General features: G+C 38.6%; 1 protein-coding gene across 5 annotated transcripts in view; it reads left to right on the top strand.

Moving 5' to 3' along the window:
• Positions 1-21,843, top strand: part of tspan11 (tetraspanin 11) — a 95,692-nt gene that overhangs the window by 65,534 nt on the left and 8,315 nt on the right. For all 5 annotated transcript variants that reach the window (XM_066724080.1, XM_066724081.1, XM_066724084.1 and 2 more), the window contains one exon: positions 6,956-7,042. In XM_066724080.1, the coding sequence (XP_066580177.1) occupies positions 6,956-7,042 (87 nt within the window). The remainder of the gene's footprint in view (positions 1-6,955; positions 7,043-21,843) is intronic.

Raw genomic sequence — 21,843 nt, forward strand, 5'->3', positions numbered from 1 at the left:
TACCACTCTGCTGCAGGACGACAGGCAGGTCAAAAGCAACTGCTATTAAACAAAAGAAACTGCGTCTACAATGACACAGACTCGACAGGAATGTATTATTATTATTATTATTATTATTATTATTATTATTATTATTATTATTATTATTGTAGTATTTAGTAATAAATAGTAAAAAAAAAAAAAAAAAAAAGATGTTTGGTCTGAAGAGTCTGCTGTGACAGGGATGCCCTTTATAGGACAGTCTCTCTAATTGTCTGCGCTGTAATTGGATGTGCGCCGATGTCTTTGCAGTCTTTATTTCGCTGTTACGTGATACTGGTTCAATTCATACCACAAGGTTTGGTAAATCTGAAGAATGTGTGAAGAAAGTCTGACCTTGTTATTGCAAAGCAAGCAAAGACATACATTTATCATGGTTAAAATCTTTGAAGTAGATATATTGTGATTAATATTGTTGATGTTTTTTTGTGTATTTCTATAAGGCCTATCTTTTTTTTTTTTTTTAATTTAGCAGGTACATTTGTCTTGATTTTAGTTTTTTTGATGAATGACAGACCTTAACACAGTGGGGCTCGAGGATGTTTTTTGTCAGTTAGATTTATGTGGATAGAACTTGTCATAGATTATTTCTTTATTTCTGAGCGCTGGCACACACATTTTGAAAATGCTAGTTTAAGCGATGTAATGACTCTTGTATTGTTGTGCCTGAAGTTAAGATGTTGAGAAATCTTTATGCCAAAGAATAATGCTGCTATTTAAACGTTGTTATAACCCAGAAGAAAGATTTTGAGCAGAAGTCAAGAGAAAATAACCTATTCGTTGTGTAGGACTTTGGGAAGGAAAGGAAATCAATGGTCTGTTTTGTCATTTATCCCGTTACAGTGGTACATTGTTGCCTGTTAAATTAAAAATGGTTTACAAGGCTTATGTGAGTGTGATGCATTTGACATATAGTATGCACAGATTGAAATTAAGATTTATGGTGGGAATTACAGTTCCAGAGAGTGTATGTGGTGAGTGGCACAGGTTTTATTAGCATGTGTCAAAGTCTTGAGGTCAGCTGGAGATCCCCACATGCTCAATGGGAGAATAATTTTGCTCAGTTAATGAGAAATTCAGTTGATATACATTTTATGAAATGATTAAAGGATGACACACAGATCCTTAATTAATTCATAATAATTAAATCCCTTGAATTCATTAATCTTTAAGATTCATTAAGATTAATAGCCACTGATTTAGAATAGATAATTTCAATTATAATGGATTCACTGCTCAAGCCTGGTAGACAGTTCATGATAATTGTGTTTGTGTGTGTGTGTATTTGTATAAAATATGCATTTGTTTGTTTAATATATTTAATTCTGTAGTCCTAAATCAATACAATGTTTCTGATTTAGGCCTTTCTGCTAAGGTTAAGATTTGAATAACATAAAATAAGCTATAGGGGCCACGAATTCAATTTAAACATTTAAAATCAGACTGTATAATGAAATCCACTACCACTTGCCAGTGCAGGCAGCATTGTGTTAAATATGAGGATCTTTTCAGCTTTGCAAGGCAGTATAAAGCAATCACTTCCTCATTGGCATAATATCAATAAGGCCTGTATCATGTGTAATGAAAGCATTATAAGCTACAAATGCACTTACTTGAACCATTAATAGGACTTACTGTAGTGATTTATGAGAGGGAGGTTTTTGTTCATATATAAATGCTATCCAAGCAGTTACCAGCAGCCCTAAGTAAGGTCTTGGCAGGGCTTCTGGCATGTTTTTAGTGTAACACCTATCTCTGTATCTTTCCAAGTTCAATGTCTGTGCTGTTTGATAAATTATCTAAGCTAGAGACACGCAAGTTTGCACATCTCATGAACATGATCGTAAAATGTTTTAACAATTAAGTATTATGAATAATAAGAAAAAAAATAAGCATTCTGTTTCTAATATACACTCACCTAAAGGATTATTAGGAACACCATACTGTGTTTGACCCCCTTTCGCCTTCAGAACTGCCTTAATTCTACGTGGCATTGATTCAACAAGGTGCTGAAAGCATTCTTTAGAAATATTGGCCCATATTGATAGGATAGCATCTTACAGTTGATGGAGATTTGTGGGATGCACATCCAGGGCACGAAGCTCCCGTTCCACCACATCCCAAAGATGCTCTATTGGGTTGAGATCTGGTGACTGTGGGGGCCAGTTTAGTACAGTGAACTCATTGTCATGTTCAAGAAACCAATTTGAAATGATTCGACCTTTGTGACATGGTGCATTATCCTGCTGGAAGTAGCCATCAGAGGATGGGTACATGGTGGTCATAAAGGGATGGACATGGTCAGAAACAATGCTCAGGTAGGCCGTGGCATTTAAACGATGCCCAATTGGCACTAAGGGGCCTAAAGTGTGCCAAGAAAACATCCCCCACACCATTACACCACCACCACCAGCCTGCACAGTGGTAACAAGGCATGATGGATCCATGTTCTCATTCTGTTTACGCCAAATTCTGACTCTACCATGTGAATGTCTCAACAGAAATCGAGACTCATCAGACCAGGCAACATTTTTCCAGTCTTCAACTGTCCAATTTTGGTGAGCTTGTGCAAATTGTAGCCTCTTTTTCCTATTTGTAGTGGAGATGAGTGGTACCCGGTGGGGTCTTCTGCTGTTGTAGCCCATCCGCCTCAAGGTTGTACGTGTTGTGGCTTCACAAATGCTTTGCTGCATACCTCGGTTGTAACGAGTGGTTATTTCAGTCAAAGTTGCTCTTCTATCAGCTTGAATCAGTCGGCCCATTCTCCTCTGACCTCTAGCATCAACAAGGAATTTTCGCCCACAGGACTGCCGCATACTGAATGTTTTTCCCTTTTCACACCATTCTTTGTAAACCCTAGAAATGGTTGTGCGTGAAAATCCCAGTAACTGAGCAGATTGTGAAATACTCAGACCGGCCCGTCTGGCACCAACAACCATGCCACGCTCAAAATTGCTTAAATCACCTTTCTTTCCCATACAGACATTCAGTTTGGAGTTCAGGAGATTGTCTTGACCAGGACCACACCCCTAAATGCATTGAAGCAACTGCCATGTGATTGGTTGGTTAGATAATTGCATTAATGAGAAATTGAACAGGTGTTCCTAATAATCCTTTAGGTGAGTGTAGTTGTTTCATATATACACCGATCAGCCATAACATTATGACCAGCTGCCTATTGTTGTGTAGGTCCCCCTTTTGCCGCCAAAACAGCCCTGACCCGTCGAGGCATGGACTCCACTAGACCTCTGAAGGCGTGCTGTGGTATCTGGCACCAAGACGTTAGCAGCAGATCCTTTAAGTCCTGTAAGTTGTGAGGTGGGGCCTCCATGGATCAGATTCGTTTGTCCAGCACATCCCACAGATGCTCGATTGGATTGAGATCGGAGGATTTTAGAGGCCAAGTCAACACCTTGAACTCGTGATTCATCAGACCAGGCCACCTTCTTCCATTGCTCCGTGGTCCAGTTCTGATGCTCACGTGCCCATTGTAGGCGTTTTCGGCAGTGGACAGGGGTCAGCATGGGCACCCTGACTGGTCTGCGGCTACGCAGCCCCATACGCAACAAACTGCGATGCACTGTGTGTTCTGACACCTTTCTATCAGAACCAGCATTCACTTTTTCAGCAATTTTAGCTACAGTAGCTTGTCTGTTGGATCGGATCACACGGGCCAGCCTTCGCTCCCCACGTGCATCACTGAGCCTTGGCCGCCCATGACCCTGTCGCCGGTTCACCGCTTTTCCTTCCTTGCACCACTTTTGATAGGTACTGATCACTGCAGACCGGGAACACCCACAAGAGCTGCAGTTTTGGAGATGCTCTGACCCAGTCGTCTAGCCATCACAATTTGGCCCTTGTTAAAGTCGCTCAGATCCTTACGCTTGCCCATTTTTCCTGCTTCTAACACATCAGCTTTGAGGACAAAATGTTTACTTGCTGCCTAATATATCCCACCCACTGACAGGTGCCATGATAACAAGATTATCAGTGTCAGTGTCAGTATCAGAGAAGAACAAAAATTCAGGTAATTTCATAAATATTGATATTGACACTGCACAATGTATTAGTTTCCTTAGATTTAGGTACTGGGGCTTCCTTGTCATGATCAATCCCTATTTGATACTCATTCTGTGTTGCTTCATGCTGGCCATGCATGTTTGTACACAAGAACCCTTTTTTTAATTACAACATCTGTGGAGTTCCCAGAAGAGTTACTGTCGCAGTCAATGATTGCCCAAAAAGACATCTGAAGACAATCAAACGTGAGTTAGGAAAGTAATTCTGCTCCCTGGGGAACTAAACCATGAATATGCCATTTTCCTGTTGCAGTGTCAGCGTAATATTTTGATGCTAGTAGACCTTAATGTTGTTTGTGCTTGGCTGTGTTGGTCTACAGCTACCACATTCTGCTGCAGGCACACAAAAGTGTTGGGTGGGGGGGGGGAAATCTGTGGACTTTTATCACCTCTGTATTGTGCAATTTCAGTTGTAATATACAGTGAGGGAAAAAAGTATTTGATCCCCTGCTGATTTTGTACGTTTGCCCACTGACAAAGAAATGATCAGTCTATAATTTTAATGGTAGGTGTATTTTAACAGTGAGAGACAGAATAACAACAAAAAAATCCAGAAAAACGCATTTCAAAAAAGTTATAAATTGATTTGCATGTTAATGAGGGAAATAAGTATTTGACCCCTTCGACTTAGTACTTGGTGGCAAAACCCTTGTTAGCAATCACAGAGGTCAGATGTTTCTTGCAGTTGGCCACCAGGTTTGCACACATCTCAGGAGGGATTTTGTCCCACTCCTCTTTGCAGATCCTCTCCAAGTCATTAAGGTTTCGAGGCTGACGTTTGGCAACTGGAACCTTCAGCTCCCTCCACAGATTTTCTATGGGATTAAGGTCTGGAGACTGGCTAGGCCACTCCAGGACCTTAATGTGCTTCTTCTTGAGCCACTCCTTTGTTGCCTTGGCTGTGTGTTTTGGGTCATTGTCATGCTGGAATACCCATCCATGACCCATTTTCAATGCCCTGGCTGAGGGAAGGAGGTTCTCACCCAAGATTTGACGGTACATGGCCCCGTCCATCGTCCCTTTGATGCGGTGCAGTTGTCCTGTCCCCTTAGCAGAAAAACACCCCCAAAGCATAATGTTTCCACCTCCATGTTTGACGGTGGGGATGGTGTTCTTGGGGTCATTCCTCCTCCTCCAAACACGGCGAGTTGAGTTGATGCCAAAGAGCTCGATTTTGGTCTCGTCTGACCACAACACTTTCACCCAGTTCTCCTCTGAATCATTCAGATGTTCATTGGCAAACTTCAGACGGGCCTGTACATGTGCTTTCTTGAGCAGGGGGACCTTGCGGGCGCTGCAGGATTTCAGTTTTTCACGGCGTAGTGTGTTACCAATTGTTTTCTTGGTGACTATGGTCCCAGCTGCCTTGAGGTCATTAACAAGATCCTCCCGTGTAGTTCTGGGCTGATTCCTCACCGTTCTCATGATCATTGAAACTCCACGAGGTGACATCTTGCATGGAGCCCCAGACCGAGGGAGACTGACAGTTATTTTGTGTTTCTTCCAACTGTTGTCACCTTCTCACCAAGCTGCTTGGCGATGGTCTTGTAGCCCATTCCAGCCTTGTGTAGGTCTACAATCTTGTCCCTGACATCCTTGGACAGCTCTTTGGTCTTGGCCATGGTGGAGAGTTTGGAATCTGATTGATTGATTGCTTCTGTGGACAGGTGTCTTTTATACAGGTAACGAGCTGAGATTAGGAGCTCTCCCTTTAAGAGAGTGCCCCTAATCTCAGCTCGTTACCTGTATAAAAGACACCTGGGATCCAGAAATCTTGCTGATTGATAGGGGATCAAATACTTATTTGCCTCATTAACATGCAAATCAATTTATAACTTTTGAAATGCGTTTTTTCTGGATTTTTTTGTTGTTATTCTGTCTCTCACTGTTAAAATACACCTACCATTAAAATTATAGACTGATCATTTCTTTGTCAGTGGGCAAACATACAAAATCAGCAGGGGATCAAATACTTTTTTCCCCTCACTGTATTAGCATTTTTTATCAATATTTAGTAGATTTTATGGTCAATATATTTTCTCAGTTTTCCCTCGACTGTAATCTCATGGGGACATGAAGACCCACAGAAACGCATAAAGTTTTAGGAGTCTCGCGCACTGAATTTAATTTTCTTTACCAAGCATGCCTTTATGAACGGGGAATATTATTTCCAGAGCATCAGCCAACTAAAGAGGGAACATCTCTTAATGATAGAAATAATGTTTTATTGTTTTATATTTGTATAATGTTTGCAGACTCATACATTTATAATTAAGATACGTCTACTAAATAGTCTAGCACAGTTTGCTGTAGAAATTATGGGCAGTGCATCTCAAGAGCAATGTAAATTCCAGGGTTATAGCATTAAACTCTGTAGTAATGTACTGCAATTTGGGTTTTTATTATTTAATAATTCAGTTTCAAGTATTAGTTTTATTTATATGTATTTCTTTTTGTATACACTACCGTTCAAAGGTTTTAGAACACCTCTTTTTTTTTTTTTAAATGTATACACCACCCCAGAGCAGACTGACTGCACGTTTACCCCCCGGGCACCAAAACTGTAAATCGGATGTGTTTGAGAATGAAACGCACTGGTAGTTCTAAAACTTTTGACCGGTAGTGTATTTGTGGGTTACACTAAAATAAGAATTAGCTAGAACTATTTTTTTTTTTTTTTTTTCTGTTGTTGAGGATTCTTGTTTTGTCTTCTCTGTGGTATCGCTGCTACTTCAGCAAAAACTTTTAAGCTCATAATTCTTCCAGTGGGAAATGACAGCCACACAATAGGAATGTTGGGACAGTAATAATACAGGATTGTTTTTGTGTTTTTTCAGGGAGGTTGCATCACCAAGCTGGAGCAGTTTCTGGCTGATCATCTACTTATTATAGGAGCGGTGGGAATTGGAGTGGCATGTCTCCAGGTAAGCGCATTAACCTCCCCAATGTAAATGTTTCTGTAGTTCCAGCCAATTTGCATGTTGGTATGTGTTTCCACAGAGTACTTGACCAAAAAAGCAATTTGTAATGGAACCCATTTTAAATCTATTTTGTGTCCATTTTAAAGGCTTACATAAAATGCTTTGGTCCAAACCATGTGTCCTTGGCGTTCGTATCTCAGAGTGTTCCTGTGCTCAGCTGTAGGGTTCATCAGTTGAGTGTTGTATTACAGCTACTTCCCCATCATCTCTGAGATGTTCAGAGCTGTTACTGTTGGGCAATTATTGCATGTCCTAATTATTCACAGACCACATCTGAATGACCGATATTAATCACATTAATTAAAATACCACACAATGAAGAGAGGACTGTTAAATAAGTTAATCAGGTATAAATGTGTTTTGACTGATATGTGAATTTAGGTAATGTGGTACATTTTTCCGCCAAACTAAAAAAATAACTATAATATAAGGACCTTTTGGAACCACTTTATGGTTAGAAGTTGTATATTTTGGAAAGTCTTTAAAGCAAAGAAGGACCATATGCAGTTTCAGGAAGGCAGGTGGAGAAAATATCTATACAAAACCCAGACAATCAGTGGGCAGACCTAATCTATTTATCCATCAGCCCACCTAAAAAAACACAAAACCTGGAACCTACTGAAAAATCTAATGGGATTGTACTTTCCTTAATTATTTTAGAAAGATACCATCATTTCAGTCTACGTTTGGAAACCAAATTAAACGTTTGCTTATTTTCTGCTATTTAAGCCTGTTGCTCAGCATATGTTTCAGATCAGATCCAATCTATTGCACCATAATAGAATGAAGAGCATCAAATTAAAACCTCGAATTGAAACCAAAGGTACAGAACATTCCAGACTGATCCTCGTTTCAAAATGGAGATTGAACTTCACTCAGTACACGTACTATTCAGTCATCAGATGTTTATCTTGCTTTGTTTGGGTCGAACAGTGTGCTGAAGGTTTTCCACTGTCGTGTAAATGTAACTCATCTGTGGCAGGGTTGCATCTGTTTGTTTAAATAATTAAATGTCCATAAGTGGCTCATAAAATATTCATACTTTTTGGAAATTATGTTTGAAATGGAAGTGGAAGTTCAGTGTCATTTGAACTGCAGGGTTATGCATTTCTCTACTGCCAGAATGTAAAGGAAAAACAAATGAGGTAGAGAGTCATGAAGCTTGAGGTTGATTATGGTTTTGCTCATTTTCTTGCTCAGACCTCGGTTTAATTAAAATTACACTAGATATGCCCAACGTGTGTTCTGAAATAGTTTGAAACCTAAAGAAAAGTGGGCTTTTAAACTGGTCTCTACACAAAATCAGGGTACTATTATAAGCCACAGATATATTTCTGTATTATTAATATTTGTAGAGAGGAGAAATTAGTTGTAAGGTCATTATTCCAATAGGGTCCCTTTTGGACCGTGTGAACATTTTTTAAATCACTTTGTTTTTTGGGAAATAAACCTTTTGTATCAGAATAGTCAAGTGAAAACCACTTTTGACAAGCTTAACAGCACAAAATCTGTAAATTAAAAGCCATAACTTACTGTTTAAACTATACAGTGAGGGGAAAAAAGTATTTGATCCCCTGCTGATTTTGTATGTTTGCCCACTGACAAAGAAATGATCAGTCTATAATTTTAATGGTGGGTGTATTTTAACAGTGAGAGACATAACAAAAACATCCAGAATTTTTTTTTCAAAAAAGTTAACAATTGATTTGCATGTTAATGAGTGAAATAAGTATTTGATCCCCTATCAATCAGCAAGATTTCTGGCTCCCAGGTGTCTTTTATACAGGTAACGAGCTGAGATTAGGAGCACTCTCTTAAAGGGACCTACACAAGGCTGGAATGGGCTACAAGACCATCGCCAAACAGCTTGGTGAGAAGGTGACAACAGGTGACAACGATTATTCGCAAATGGAAGAAACGCAAAATAACTGTCAGTCTGCCTCGATCTGGGGCTCCATGACCCAAAACACACAGCCAAGGCAACAAAGGAGTGGCTCAAGAAGAAGCAGATTAGGGTCCTGGAGTGGCCTAGCCAGTCTCCAGACCTTAATCCCATAGAAAATCTGTGGAGGGAGCTGAAGGTTCGAGTTGCCAAACGTCAGCCTCGAAACATTAATGACTTGGAGAGGATCTGCAAAGAGGAGTGGGACAAAATCCCTCCTGAGATGTGTGCAAACCTGGTGGCCAACTACAAGAAACGTCTGACCTCTGTGATTGCCAACAAGGGTTTTGCCACCAAGTACTAAGTCGAAGGGGTCAAATACTTATTTCAATCATTAACATGCAAATCAATTTATAACGTTTTTGAAATGCGTTCTTCTGGATTTTTTTGTTGTTATTCTGTCTCTCACTGTTAAAATACACCTACCATTAAAATTATAGACTGATCATTTCTTTGTCAGTGGGCAAACGTACAAATTCAGCAGGGGATCAAATACTTTTTTCCCTCACTGTATTTTACATCAACTCTAGGGTTGACTTACATAACAAAGTTTGGCCTTTATTTCCCATGTGGTAAAGCAAATGGCAGCACATGGTGCACTTCTCATGGAGGCTTTTTTGAAGTTTATTAAACGAATTATAAATGTTTGGATATATATTTGTTTTCTTCTTAATTTTGAGCACTAAGTCGTATTTTTTAATGGTGAGATTTTAACAATACATTAGGATTTAGTGAGTTATATTCTTAAAGGACTTGAATAGGGACATTGCAGAATGCTGATTTTTCCTTTATTTTGTTTCAGATTTTTTACTTGTAAAAACAAACTAAATAGCATTTCAATTTATTATGAATAGGAATAACTTAAACCTTTATTATAAATTAATTACTTTGACAATAATCAGTTATTTGGCACAGGGACACAAAGGCACCCTATTGGAAGAATGACCCTGTAGTCTAATTTATCATATCTGGGTAAAGCGATAAATGTCTTGTTTTAAAATACACAGTGAAAAAATATTTTGAGTATGCCTTCAATATGGAAATAATTTGACAGTTTGACATCTCCCTTCAAATGATGTTAGATTAAACAATTAATCCATGTTTGCCTTTGTAATCTTGCTCTGAAGTGAGTGTACACATTTGGGAAAAAAATAAAAATAATAAACTGATAAAAACACTTAATGTTCCATGTAAATATGGTTGCTTTCTGAGCTTGTCAGGTCTGGTAAGACAAGAAAGAAATTATATAGTTTGCCTGGAGGGATGTATGCATGGAAAACTGGGATAATGCAAAAACAGGAACAGGGCTTAACCCATCAATCACTTTTTGCCTGAAACTGCTGTAAAACTGTATAATTGTCTTTGTGCCTCCAGTAAGACTGTTGACAGGAGCTTAACAGAACGCCTTAAACTGAACAGAAAAAAGCAGAACATGAAAATGAATCACTCATTCATAAGAAAGATAGTCACTCATTCATTAGAAAACTGGAAGTCACATCCAATGTCAGACTGTTAAATAGATCAAAGGCTACATATATTGTAGAATGAAAGCCTAATGTACGATTAGTTTCTATCCGTTTCTGAGGTTTTCAAGTGTTTTACCTGCGCTTAACCTTACAACTTGATTAACGTTGTAGCTAATAATACATAATTTAACTTTTAAGTTGTTTGATTGTGTATTACTATTAACTTCTCAGATGCACTGAGGTTAGATCTTGATGGAGGGGTTGCTTATTCAGAGTAAATATCTTGAAAAGAAAATGTGGACATATAGTAACCGAGTTTGGGTGAGGCAGGACATGGGAACAGAAACACATCTGTCTGCACTGCAGTCCCTGAGCAAAATATGAAGAATACCTCGGTTTGAAAAACACAGATGCATTCACACCCTAGTTCCATACGTAAAGGTTACAAATGGTTTCCACACTCATCTGAGCATCGGATGCCTCTGTGGTGAACTGTGAAGTAGGAGCACACCCCTGCAATTCCAGGAAATGCAAAAAAAGAACTGTATATCTAACACTGGCTTTTGATTTATTCTGTGTGTAATGGCTCTTGCAGAGGAAAAACAGCAGGGATGTTTCTCTCCTTTTATCAAAATGAAGAAGAAAGATACAGGATATATGCTGAGCTGATGTAAGGTTCACTGCTTTACTCGTCGATGTTCAAGTTTCAGGTAATATACTCAGGTTGACCATTCATGGCATATTAATAGATTAACCTGACATTTATCTTGATTTCATTAGTATACATCAGCTCTTGAAAATGGCTATGGTTATCTTAGTGTATCCTGTAAAATCTACTGCTTATGGAATGACATTTAAATGATCCATGAGATGCTGTAATACGAGTTCGTAAGGTTGGTGTGCTGGCTGCTGTCCTGTACAGGTAAATCAACTGAAGCTTGGCTGAATTCCCTAACGTCTCTAATAATACAAATTTAAAAAACTAAAACCACTTTAATATCCCCTTATCCTTCTGGTGCTTTTCAGACACTCTGGACCGAGATCTGTGGCATCCTGAATGAAACAGTCAGATTTTATATGAAAGAGCATGGGTCTAACCAACTGTAACCAGATGAAAGCCTCTCTGGGTTTGGCAGATTGTAACACTTTAAAATAAAGTAGATAGAGTTTGAGTATTTCATTCTGTTAGGTTTGTTTTAATTAAATCACAGTCCTTCACATTTATACCGGACACTTACTTGTTTAATAAAGATGTACACAACATGAAGTTGAGTGAGTTAATTCCCATACAACATATATCTAGTGCCTATAAACTACACATACACATTTCTCACATGGGATTCCTGACAACAGCGCTGGGGCAAGCAGATCTTTTTCATGAAAACACAAATACTGTGTGCTGGTAATTGTGCTGTAAAAAAAGACATTCCCCTTGAGTCAAATCATAAACATTTATTTTCTTGTGATATGTACAGTATATATTTAGAAAGGAGATTATTTGGTTGGTGTTGCCAGAAAGATTTTAGAAGGAAGTGTGAAGAAATGCAAAAAAATGAACAATCAAGCCATTCAGATTGATACAATCAAACAATTCAATGTTCAAAAGTCTTTCTGTGGAAAAATTGGCCAGATATTTACAGAGGCCTCCCATATTGCACAGTTTTCAGTTACATTTTTGCATGCAAAGTCTGTTGCTTTTGGAATGGATCTTCCATTAGTAAGCAGCTGGTGTCAAGTGGGTTAATTAACTTAACTCCACCAGGATTAGACAGTTAAATCCCTTAATTGAACTTTAAAGACTTTTAATGATTTCATTTTTTTATTGGTCTTAAATTAACTAAAGATGCTTAGAAATTCTTTCCTCATCCTACATATGATAGATTCTTCTGTCTAATGAGTGGAATTAGGAGAAATATCGGTTCTCTCTAAACCAATTTCCCCTCCTCCGTTATTTCAGTAATACCACATTGTTCTATTTAGTATAAAGAAATATTTGTTCAGTCTTTTTTCCTTCTTGAAAGAAATATCTGTACAGTTTAGTTATTGAAAAACATGTATCATGTTAATTGAAATTGTGGAAAGGAGGAAATCTATCGTAAGCGTATCAATCTGACGGCTCTCTAGGTTATTCTAATAAGCAGTCTTTTTTCAGTCTGCTGGGTGCTGACCTTTCGAATATTGGCAACAAAACTGCCAGCGTCAGAGAAGGCTGATAAATGTATGATGAGAACAATGTTCCTTATAAGTAAATTAGTCACTGTAATGTGTGTGATGTTAAAGAGCTTATTAGCTAAAAGGCGCTACATATTAAAGACCATAAACTAAACAATTTTGTAGTACATACAGAGAATATGTCGACAGGCCTAGTTCCGACACACCAGGCCTGGATTCGATTATAAATGTTCCAGTAAAGATGCTGCCCGAACTTTTCAGCTCTGAAATTTGCATTTTCTCTTCCTGCTAAAATCTAAAAACTCATGGTACTAAGAGAACCGAACTGAACCAGTTGCAGCAGTTTTTACTAATCCTAGAACTGGAAGCAGAATCCATGAGAGAACATTTGGCTTTCTGGAGGTCTGTAAACGGATGCTTTTCAACCCCTACTGTTGTTTGAAGCGCACTGTCAGAAGAGCATTTTTTCCGTCACCCTGAATGCACCCGATGGCTTAGACTTTGCTTTAATGAGGAACAAATTGTTTTGAAATGTAAGAAAAATGCATCAAAACCTCTAAGATAATCATGAGTCGCATCAAATAAACAAATAAATAAATAATACCTGTTAACCTGTGCAGATGGGGAAGCATTTTCTTTGTTCCTTTCGCCGTGCTGGTGATCCATTACTGTAAGGTTGCAAGCCCCGATTCTGTGTCACTGACACTTCGTTCTTGCACTTGCCTCGTTTTTGACTGAATTATAGAATTGAACTGATGAAAGGCAAGAAGTGACAAGGAATATAAATACAGAAAAGTTAAAACCCTAGCTACTTTTTATACATCTGAGACAGCCTCATTATGTAATATATACATTTAGTTTGTAAATAAAATGTAATATACTGATGGGAATATACTTAGATGTACTATATTAAGATTATATTGATCTTAAATGTTATAATATACATGTTAATATGTAAGGGATATGCTTATACAGTACAAGTTTGTATTTTTCCTGTATTGGTCCACTCCTACTTCCTCAGTTTAACCAGTTCAAATGCATCTCTACCAAACATGATAAGATTGAATATTTCTTCTGTTCTGAGTTAGAATATTTGCTTCTGTGGGCTTTAAGGTGTTGCTTAATATTAATTTCTCTCTGAGCACACATTGTTTTTGACAAAGTATTCTCTATAAGAGACAGTCCTTAATATGAAGATTTTATAGTCCCTGCAAATGACCGTTGCACTAAATAACCAAAGAGCTCTTGGTAATCCATTTATCAAACACTGCATTTATGAGAAGGGTACCTGCCTGGATTTGTAATTTAGTGCTCAATTTCCCCGCCTAATGCTTTTAACACTTAGCCGCAATCAGCACTCCGCTACATTAATAAACACAAGTGTGACAAATATCTGTGCTAATACTTAAGCTTTATTTGATACTCATGTTTAGGGCTGTAATTATGGTTTGTGGATTATTCTGTTTAATTATTTATTTAGTCTGTAGCCAAATCACTTTTTTTAATCCAATAAGAAATGTCACTTTAAAGCATTTCAGTGTTTATTGAAGAGAACAGTCTGAAAGAGGGGGAGAGCGAGAGAAAGGTCTACACTAATAGGTACATGGAAAAGGCCAAACAGACATTAAGCTTTCCAGCCCTGGAGGAAGGAGTTCAGTGGAAGATATTAAGAATTGGAAGATCAGCTTCATTTAATTGCATGCTAGGCTGCTGCTTTGTTTGATAACCACAGCTTCCTATCTAATCACAAGCCTTTAAAGTAAATATATGCTTATGTAACTGAAAACAAGCAGTGCAAAACATCAGTCAGAAAACAAACTGAGTTTTTTGGCTATAAATGGATTTAAACAGCCAGTAGGCATTAGTTCCTGAGAGGAGGATACAAAATAAATAATGTTTGGTAAAAGACTATGAAATAATTTTCATGAAACCTCCATGATTCTTGAGTTTGTATTGGTTCTGAGGGAATACAGTTGTGCTCTTATTTTTGGCTTCTCTGTGAAGATAAGTGGCTGCAAAATAGAAACAGGTTTGGTGTGGGATTCCTGTGCGAGATGTATATATCCGTTTCAAAATAGTCTCTCTCTGATCTGCCTTGAAGAACACTAGTTGTTTTATTCATGCAAACAGGCATTCTGTAGATCGTTAAGTTTGTCGAGCCTTTCCCCCTTGTTTTTGATAACCATGAGAAAAAAGGGATCATATTTGTCCTTTATGTGTGTCTCAGCATGTAATATCTAAGACACACTTGGCGTTTGCTGTGAAACATCTTTTCAGCCCACTCTGGAAACTGCCTTGCAGGGCACAACTTGGAAACATTCAACCTTACATTAATCTGAGAATGCCATTGTTTAAGAGAGGGGTTATTGATCCATTTCTGATGCTCTTATTTATAGTGAAATAGATTAAATCATCCTCCTCCTTACAAGGAACATCTTGGGACCCTGTTCATTGCTCATATCTTAAAGAGAAGACCCTTCTGTTCTCACTGGTTGTGGCATGAAAATCTACACTTGTCTTAGAGATGTGACTTCAGATTCTATGCTATGCCCTTCAGTGCTATGAAATGCTTTGATGAAGCAATGTGATTTGAATCCTGATGCATAGAGTGATACATGAATTTCCTCACACTGTATTTAGTTTAGATTTTTCCCAGCTGCATTTTTTCCAAGAATTAGGACATTGCCACAGGGAAACACACTATGGATTTGCAACAAGCATGATTTGAAAGAATACAAACATTCAGACACTTGCAAAAACAAAACAAAAAGACGGTCTGTTTCAGTTATTGGACTTGCACTCTTTTGGTCTTTGCAAGGGATTATTCAAATCCTTTGGAGTCCGTGTAGTCTGATCGCCCTTCCCATAGGTTTCACCTCTACCCACGAGTGGAGCAATCCCTTACAACCTGCAACTCCTTAATCAACAAGTCTTGTTTGGTCTCTGTTGCCATCTAGTGTGTTTCTGCCTGGATCTTTAGCAGGGCCTCAGTTCCCCAGAGTGGCTCTGATTTTACAGCAGTACAAACCGTGTTCCTGTTGCAGTCTCTCACAGCTGTGAGTTTCCAGGAGTGTGCAGCGGACCAAACATTATTGTCCAAAGCACTCTTGTTTCGACAAAAGTGGCAGCACGAGGAAAGATTGTGTTTTGCCACTTATGTTAGAGCCTTACTGGTGAAACTCCTCCAGACCTCGGTTTAATTTGACATTGCAGTGGTTTCAGTGAAATATAGTGCGGGTAGCATGTTGAAAAACATTTCATTGATGTGCTTTCCATACATAGTGGAGTGTCACGCAAAAGTGTAGAAACTGACATAAGATTGACAAATATTTATTAAACTAATAAGTCATGCAAAGATAGTGAATACTTTTTACCAAAACTGTATATTTTCTAAAATATATACTGAACCACACAGCAATCAAGCTTTCCAAACTAAATTCAGTGTTTTGTTAAGATGATGGCTGCTTAAGCAGTGTACAATGAAAAGATAACAGACTACGTGGCTACAGAGAACCACAACATTTGTGTGTTTTAGAATTTGTTTGATACTGAACCACAAAGTATGAACTAGCTAGGACAGGAATAGTTAGAAGCCACACAGTTATGCAGCTATGCTTGAGAATACAAATCTGTTTACAATTTTGGTTTGTATCTTGCCCAGGCCTCTTTGACTTTTGGTCTTGTCATGTTTTGTTTATCATTTATAATTTTTGCTCTGAATTCCCATGACACTAAAACCAGGTATTGCATACATTTTTGATGCATTACTACATAACATGTGGCAGGATGGTCAATTTGTTGAATGCTCAATCACTGCATGCCAAACCTTTTTCATTCCTTTCAACATATATGCAGAAGAAAAATAAAATCTAGTTACACTTAACCCACAATATCCAATAATGTGGCTTTATATAGCAGGGCAGAAGAAATCATTACAACCATGTTTTTGCATTACATTTTAAAAGCTTGCCTGACAACATCACTTAAGAAGAAAAGTGTTTTTCTGTTTTTGTTTCTCAAAATAACATAGCTTCCAGTCTGGTATCGAATTAAATTTGTTTTGTTTTTTCACATACTAATGTTGAACTGTTCTTAACCTCACAGTAAGTAATGTGTGTGTTTAGTGAAAGGCTATAATAGCACATAGGACAAATGACTTGTTATGGGTTATTTTCTGTTGGGCACTTGAATAAACATTTGGAAAATGTCTCAATGTTACCATTTGTCATAACAATCACATTATTTTCCATAAAAGAAAAACTATTCCTTTCAAGGTTTCTAAAATATGAATGAAGTATTTTAATGTCCCTTGAATTCAAAACCAGCTGCTTGCCTAAAATATATTGCTCTTGAAGGGGTATTTTGTCTTCACATACAGAATCGTGTTAAGTTTGAGTAAAAGCCATTGTCGCCCTCAGCGTCAATATCTGAGCTGGATTATACAGGATTCTCAAGGATGTTTTATAGTTTTGTGAAGCATCAATTTCATATTCAGTGCCAGCTTAATACATCACAATGGCCCAGAAACTATTTTGGTTGTATCATTTGTCTTTATACAAGCGTATTATATCTTTATTATCTAACTGTCTTGTTGCTAAGAGAAATCACAAGAAAAGCAGTAAGATTTATTTATTTACACAGTGTGTGAACATTTCAGGTTTGTTAAGTACTAGATAGTTCTGTATGCGTAATAGATTATCAGATGTATAATACAAATGTATTTTTTAATCCAGGACAAATTTATATTGTTTTCAAAGACATTCAAGTGTTTTCCCTGTTATTTGAATTGCACCAGAAAATAAAACTTAGATCGATATTTTCCTACATTAGTAGCAAGAAGCAAACTAAGATGCTTTTTCCAGGCCATATTACTGCTAATTATGCAAATCAGTCTAGTAGACAGCTGTTACATAATTAATAGCACTTGTTTCAATACCTGAAGCTCTGCAGCTCTGTTGCAATTACATATCAGTGTTTGGTTCTTGTTCCAAGAGCACTAGTACAAGCATAAACTAATTAAACAGCAGTGTGAAGGATACAGTTTTTCCTTTAATTTTCAACACAAATGCAAATTTGTATTACTGCTGAACCCAGGGCCGGCCCTAGCCTTTTGGGGGCCATAGGCAAGATGTGATTGCGGGGGCCCGTGCATAGACAAAACATTTTAGTGGTGCCCATCTTTATGGTAGAGACAAAATGTTTAGGTAAAACAAAGAGGAAAAAAAAACATGTAAATGGTGCACAGCACAGAACATGTTTTGCACTTTAACATACTCTGAAATAGATTTAGTAATACATATACAGTGAGGGGAAAAAAGTATTTGATCCCCTGCTGATTTTGTACGTTTGCCCACTGACAAAGAAATGATCAGTCAATAATTTTAATGGTAGGTGTATTTTAACAGTGAGAGACAGAATAACAACAAAACAATAAATTGATTTGCATGTTAATGAGTGAAATAAGTATTTGACCCCTTCGACTTAGTACTTGGTGGCAAAACCCTTGTTGGCAATCACAGAGGTCAGACGTTTCTTTGTAGTTGGCCACCAGGTTTGCACACATCTCAGGAGGGATTTTGTCCCACTCCTCTTTGCAGATCCTCTCCAAGTCATTAAGGTTTCGAGGCTGACGTTTGGCAACTCGAACCTTCAGCTCCCTCCACAGATTTTCTATGGGATTAAGGTCTGGAGACTGGCTAGGCCACTCCAGGACCTTAATGTGCTTCTTCTTGAGCCACTCCTTTGTTGCCTTGGCTGTGTGTTTTGGGTCATTGTCATGCTGGAATACCCATCCACGACCCATTTTCAATGCCCTGGCTGAGGGAAGGAGGTTCTCACCCAAGATTTGACGGTACATGGCCCCGTCCATCGTCCCTTTGATGCGGTGCAGTTGTCCTGTCCCCTTAGCAGAAAAACACCCCCAAAGCATAATGTTTCCACCTCCATGTTTGACGGTGGGGATGGTGTTCTTGGGGTCATTCCTCCTCCTCCAAACACGGCGAGTTGAGTTGATGCCAAAGAGCTTGATTTTGGTCTCATCTGACCACAACACTTTCACTCAGTTCTCCTCTGAATCATTCAGATGTTCATTGGCAAACTTCAGACGGGCCTGTACATGTGCTTTCTTGAGAAGGGGGACCTTGCGGGCGCTGCAGGATTTCAGTCCTTCACGGTGTAGTGTGTTACCAATTGTTTTCTTGGTGACTATGGTCCCAGCTGCCTTGAGATCATTAACAAGATCCTCCCGTGTAGTTCTGGGCTGATTCCTCACCGTTCTCATGATCATTGAAACTCCACAAGGTGAGATCTTGCATGGAGCCCCAGACCGAGGGAGACTGACAGTTATTTTGTGTTTCTTCCAACTGTTGTCACCTTCTCACCAAGCTGCTTGGCGATGGTCTTGTAGCCCATTCCAGCCTTGTGTAGGTCTACAATCTTGTCCCTGACATCCTTGGACAGCTCTTTGGTCTTGGCCATGGTGGAGAGTTTGGAATCTGATTGATTGATTGCTTCTGTGGACAGGTGTCTTTTATACAGGTAACGAGCTGAGATTAGGAGCACTCCCTTTAAGAGAGTGCTCCTAATCTCAGCTCGTTACCTGTATAAAAGACACCTGGGAGCCAGAAATCTTGCTGATTGATAGGGGATCAAATACTTATTTGCCTCATTAACATGCAAATCAATTTATAACTTTTTTGAAATGCGTTTTTCTGGATTTTTTTTGTCTCTCACTGTTAAAATACACCTACAATTAAAATTATAGACTGATAATTTCTTTGTCAGTGGGCAAACGTACAAAATCAGCAGGGGATCAAATACTTTTTTCCCTCACTGTAAATGCATTATGCCTTGTTGTCTGATATGAGTGGTTTTTCAAGTCACTGACGGAGCTACAGCCATGAATAGAAGTGTTTTATAAAGTTAGGATTACAACACTGAACAGTGCACAACAAAGCCACAGCAATATAGAGAGCATCATGATAATAGGACAGAAAAGCTTTATGCATTGCAATTAATCATGAAACGCCCATCAGCAACTTACTTTACCTTGAAACCCACAATAAAGGGACCAGTTATCTTGCACTTTTAAATTGTGACCATTTCAAGATATATTATTTCAGACTCTAGCGTTTGCACATAAACTGCTTGCTGCGTGTTTCTGACTTTTTTTAGTGGAGCGTCACATTTTCTTTTAACTTGTGCAATGATGTAATGCATCAATTTTTACATTGCAGCAGCATTTAGAACTAGTCAGCAGGTCATATATTTTGTAATTGCTCCTTAACATTTGGTTGGCTAGTTATCTGCTTACTTATGTTGATTTCAAAGCTAACAACTGGAATCAGTAGAGAATTAGTTTGATAGTCCCTAGCTTGTTGCATGCATTGAGGTCACACACAAGCATCACTCGACACAAGTGAGGTGAAATTATGAATTACATCTAATACATGCATCTACCTTGCGCCTTCCTGTCCTGGTCCTTTTTTCTGCCCTCTCTTTTTAAATATGCCATCTCTCTCTCCACCTCAGCCTCTCGCATCAGCAGTGCCGCTGTATCCCACGCCTCACCTGCCCCTCCTGCACAAGTTCACGTTTTTTGGCACACTCACGCTGTCACGCTGATCGTAGCCGACATTGTGCAGCGCAAAAGCACTCGGTTGGATTATTATTTTTTTTTTTAATATATATTATTTATGTCATTATTTTAGGGGCCCTTTGATATTCTGGGGCCCTAGGCGACGGCCTAGTTCACCTGTACGTTGGGCCGGTCCTGGCTGAACCCATTGCAGTGAGGGATTATTACATCACAAGTTTTGGAAATATCCTGTTATACTTCCTCTTATTTTAAGCTTTTCTTGTTGCTGTTTACAATTCAATACGAATACAATGCTTTTAATGATCCTTTTTTCAGTAGGCGAATTCTACTGGGTGACCAGCACAGTTCAACCCAAGTGCTGCTTCGAAACAGTGGATGAGGAATTTGCTGTAACTGTAAATGTTCTATAATGAGAGAGAGAAATGTATAAATCATGCCCTTCTGCACATCTCAGTCAGAGGTCTCAGACTCCATCCCTGGAGGGCCACAGTGTTTTCTGGCTTTTGTTCCTACCCAACTCCCACTTACATAATTGGTCTAATCAGTTGATGAAATTGATTAATTTAATACTTCTTTCCAGGCTGGAAATTATGTTACATGGGGTGCACTTTGAGACAAAAGAATCTGAAGTCATCCACAGTAAAAGTCATGCATTATTTAGGCTCTATAAGTATGTGTGTAATAAAATAACCAGGTTGATTCCAGAAAACCAGAAAGAATTGTGGCCCTCCAGGATCTGGGTTTGAGACCCTTTGTTTAGATTATAGGATACAGCTCGTGGAATAATCAGTAAGCTGTGCACAAATTATTGAGTCTATAAATAGCCCAGTCCCAAATGTGATACACAGACACACACTTAATCAGAGTAAGTAAAACACTACAGGAAAGGCTTGTTTTATAGCCGGATAATATGATAGCATTCTTAATGCACAGCTTCAAATTTTAATTACTTTCTCTGCCAGCTCCAAAATAACATTGTATTTTGAAGTGCCAATGCAAAACCTTTTGTGTATGAATCTCTCACACTGGAGCAGTGATGGATCTGGGGACTTAGTGCTCCGATTCTCACTGTGTGCAAGTCCATATCTGCACTTGACCTTTAATTCATCTTTGTAGAACTGAAATTTGTGAACAGCATTTGCCATCATCCGTTTGAAGCTTGGTTAACAAATTATGAAATGTGTTATTATATCGTGTGGCATGTTGTGTCTTTAATGCAAGCGACGGGCTATCAAGTGGCAGCTTTTATACTTTGAGATTTCAGATCAAGAATCCATTTTGACCCTTGCAGGGGTCGTTTGTGCAGTAAAGGCACAGATGCCCAGGTTGCCTTGCCTCACGCCCCGCATAGCTGATGATGAATATTCAGTGGACGTTGCCTAGGTAAAGATTTTTTGTGGGAGGTGCCAGATGTTTGCACGTATCCTCCCGAAGCCCATTTTACACCCACTGAGCAGCTATTAATGATCACTATTAGGCTCTTTGAATTCTCTTCTTCAGGAAGAATTCCATCCCCTTGAACACGTCTCAGGGTGTCCTCTGTGGCTGTTGTGTGTATTCTCTCTAA

The sequence above is a fragment of the Amia ocellicauda genome, chromosome 15, assembly GCF_036373705.1.
Source record: "Amia ocellicauda isolate fAmiCal2 chromosome 15, fAmiCal2.hap1, whole genome shotgun sequence".
Taxonomy (NCBI): domain Eukaryota; kingdom Metazoa; phylum Chordata; class Actinopteri; order Amiiformes; family Amiidae; genus Amia; species Amia ocellicauda.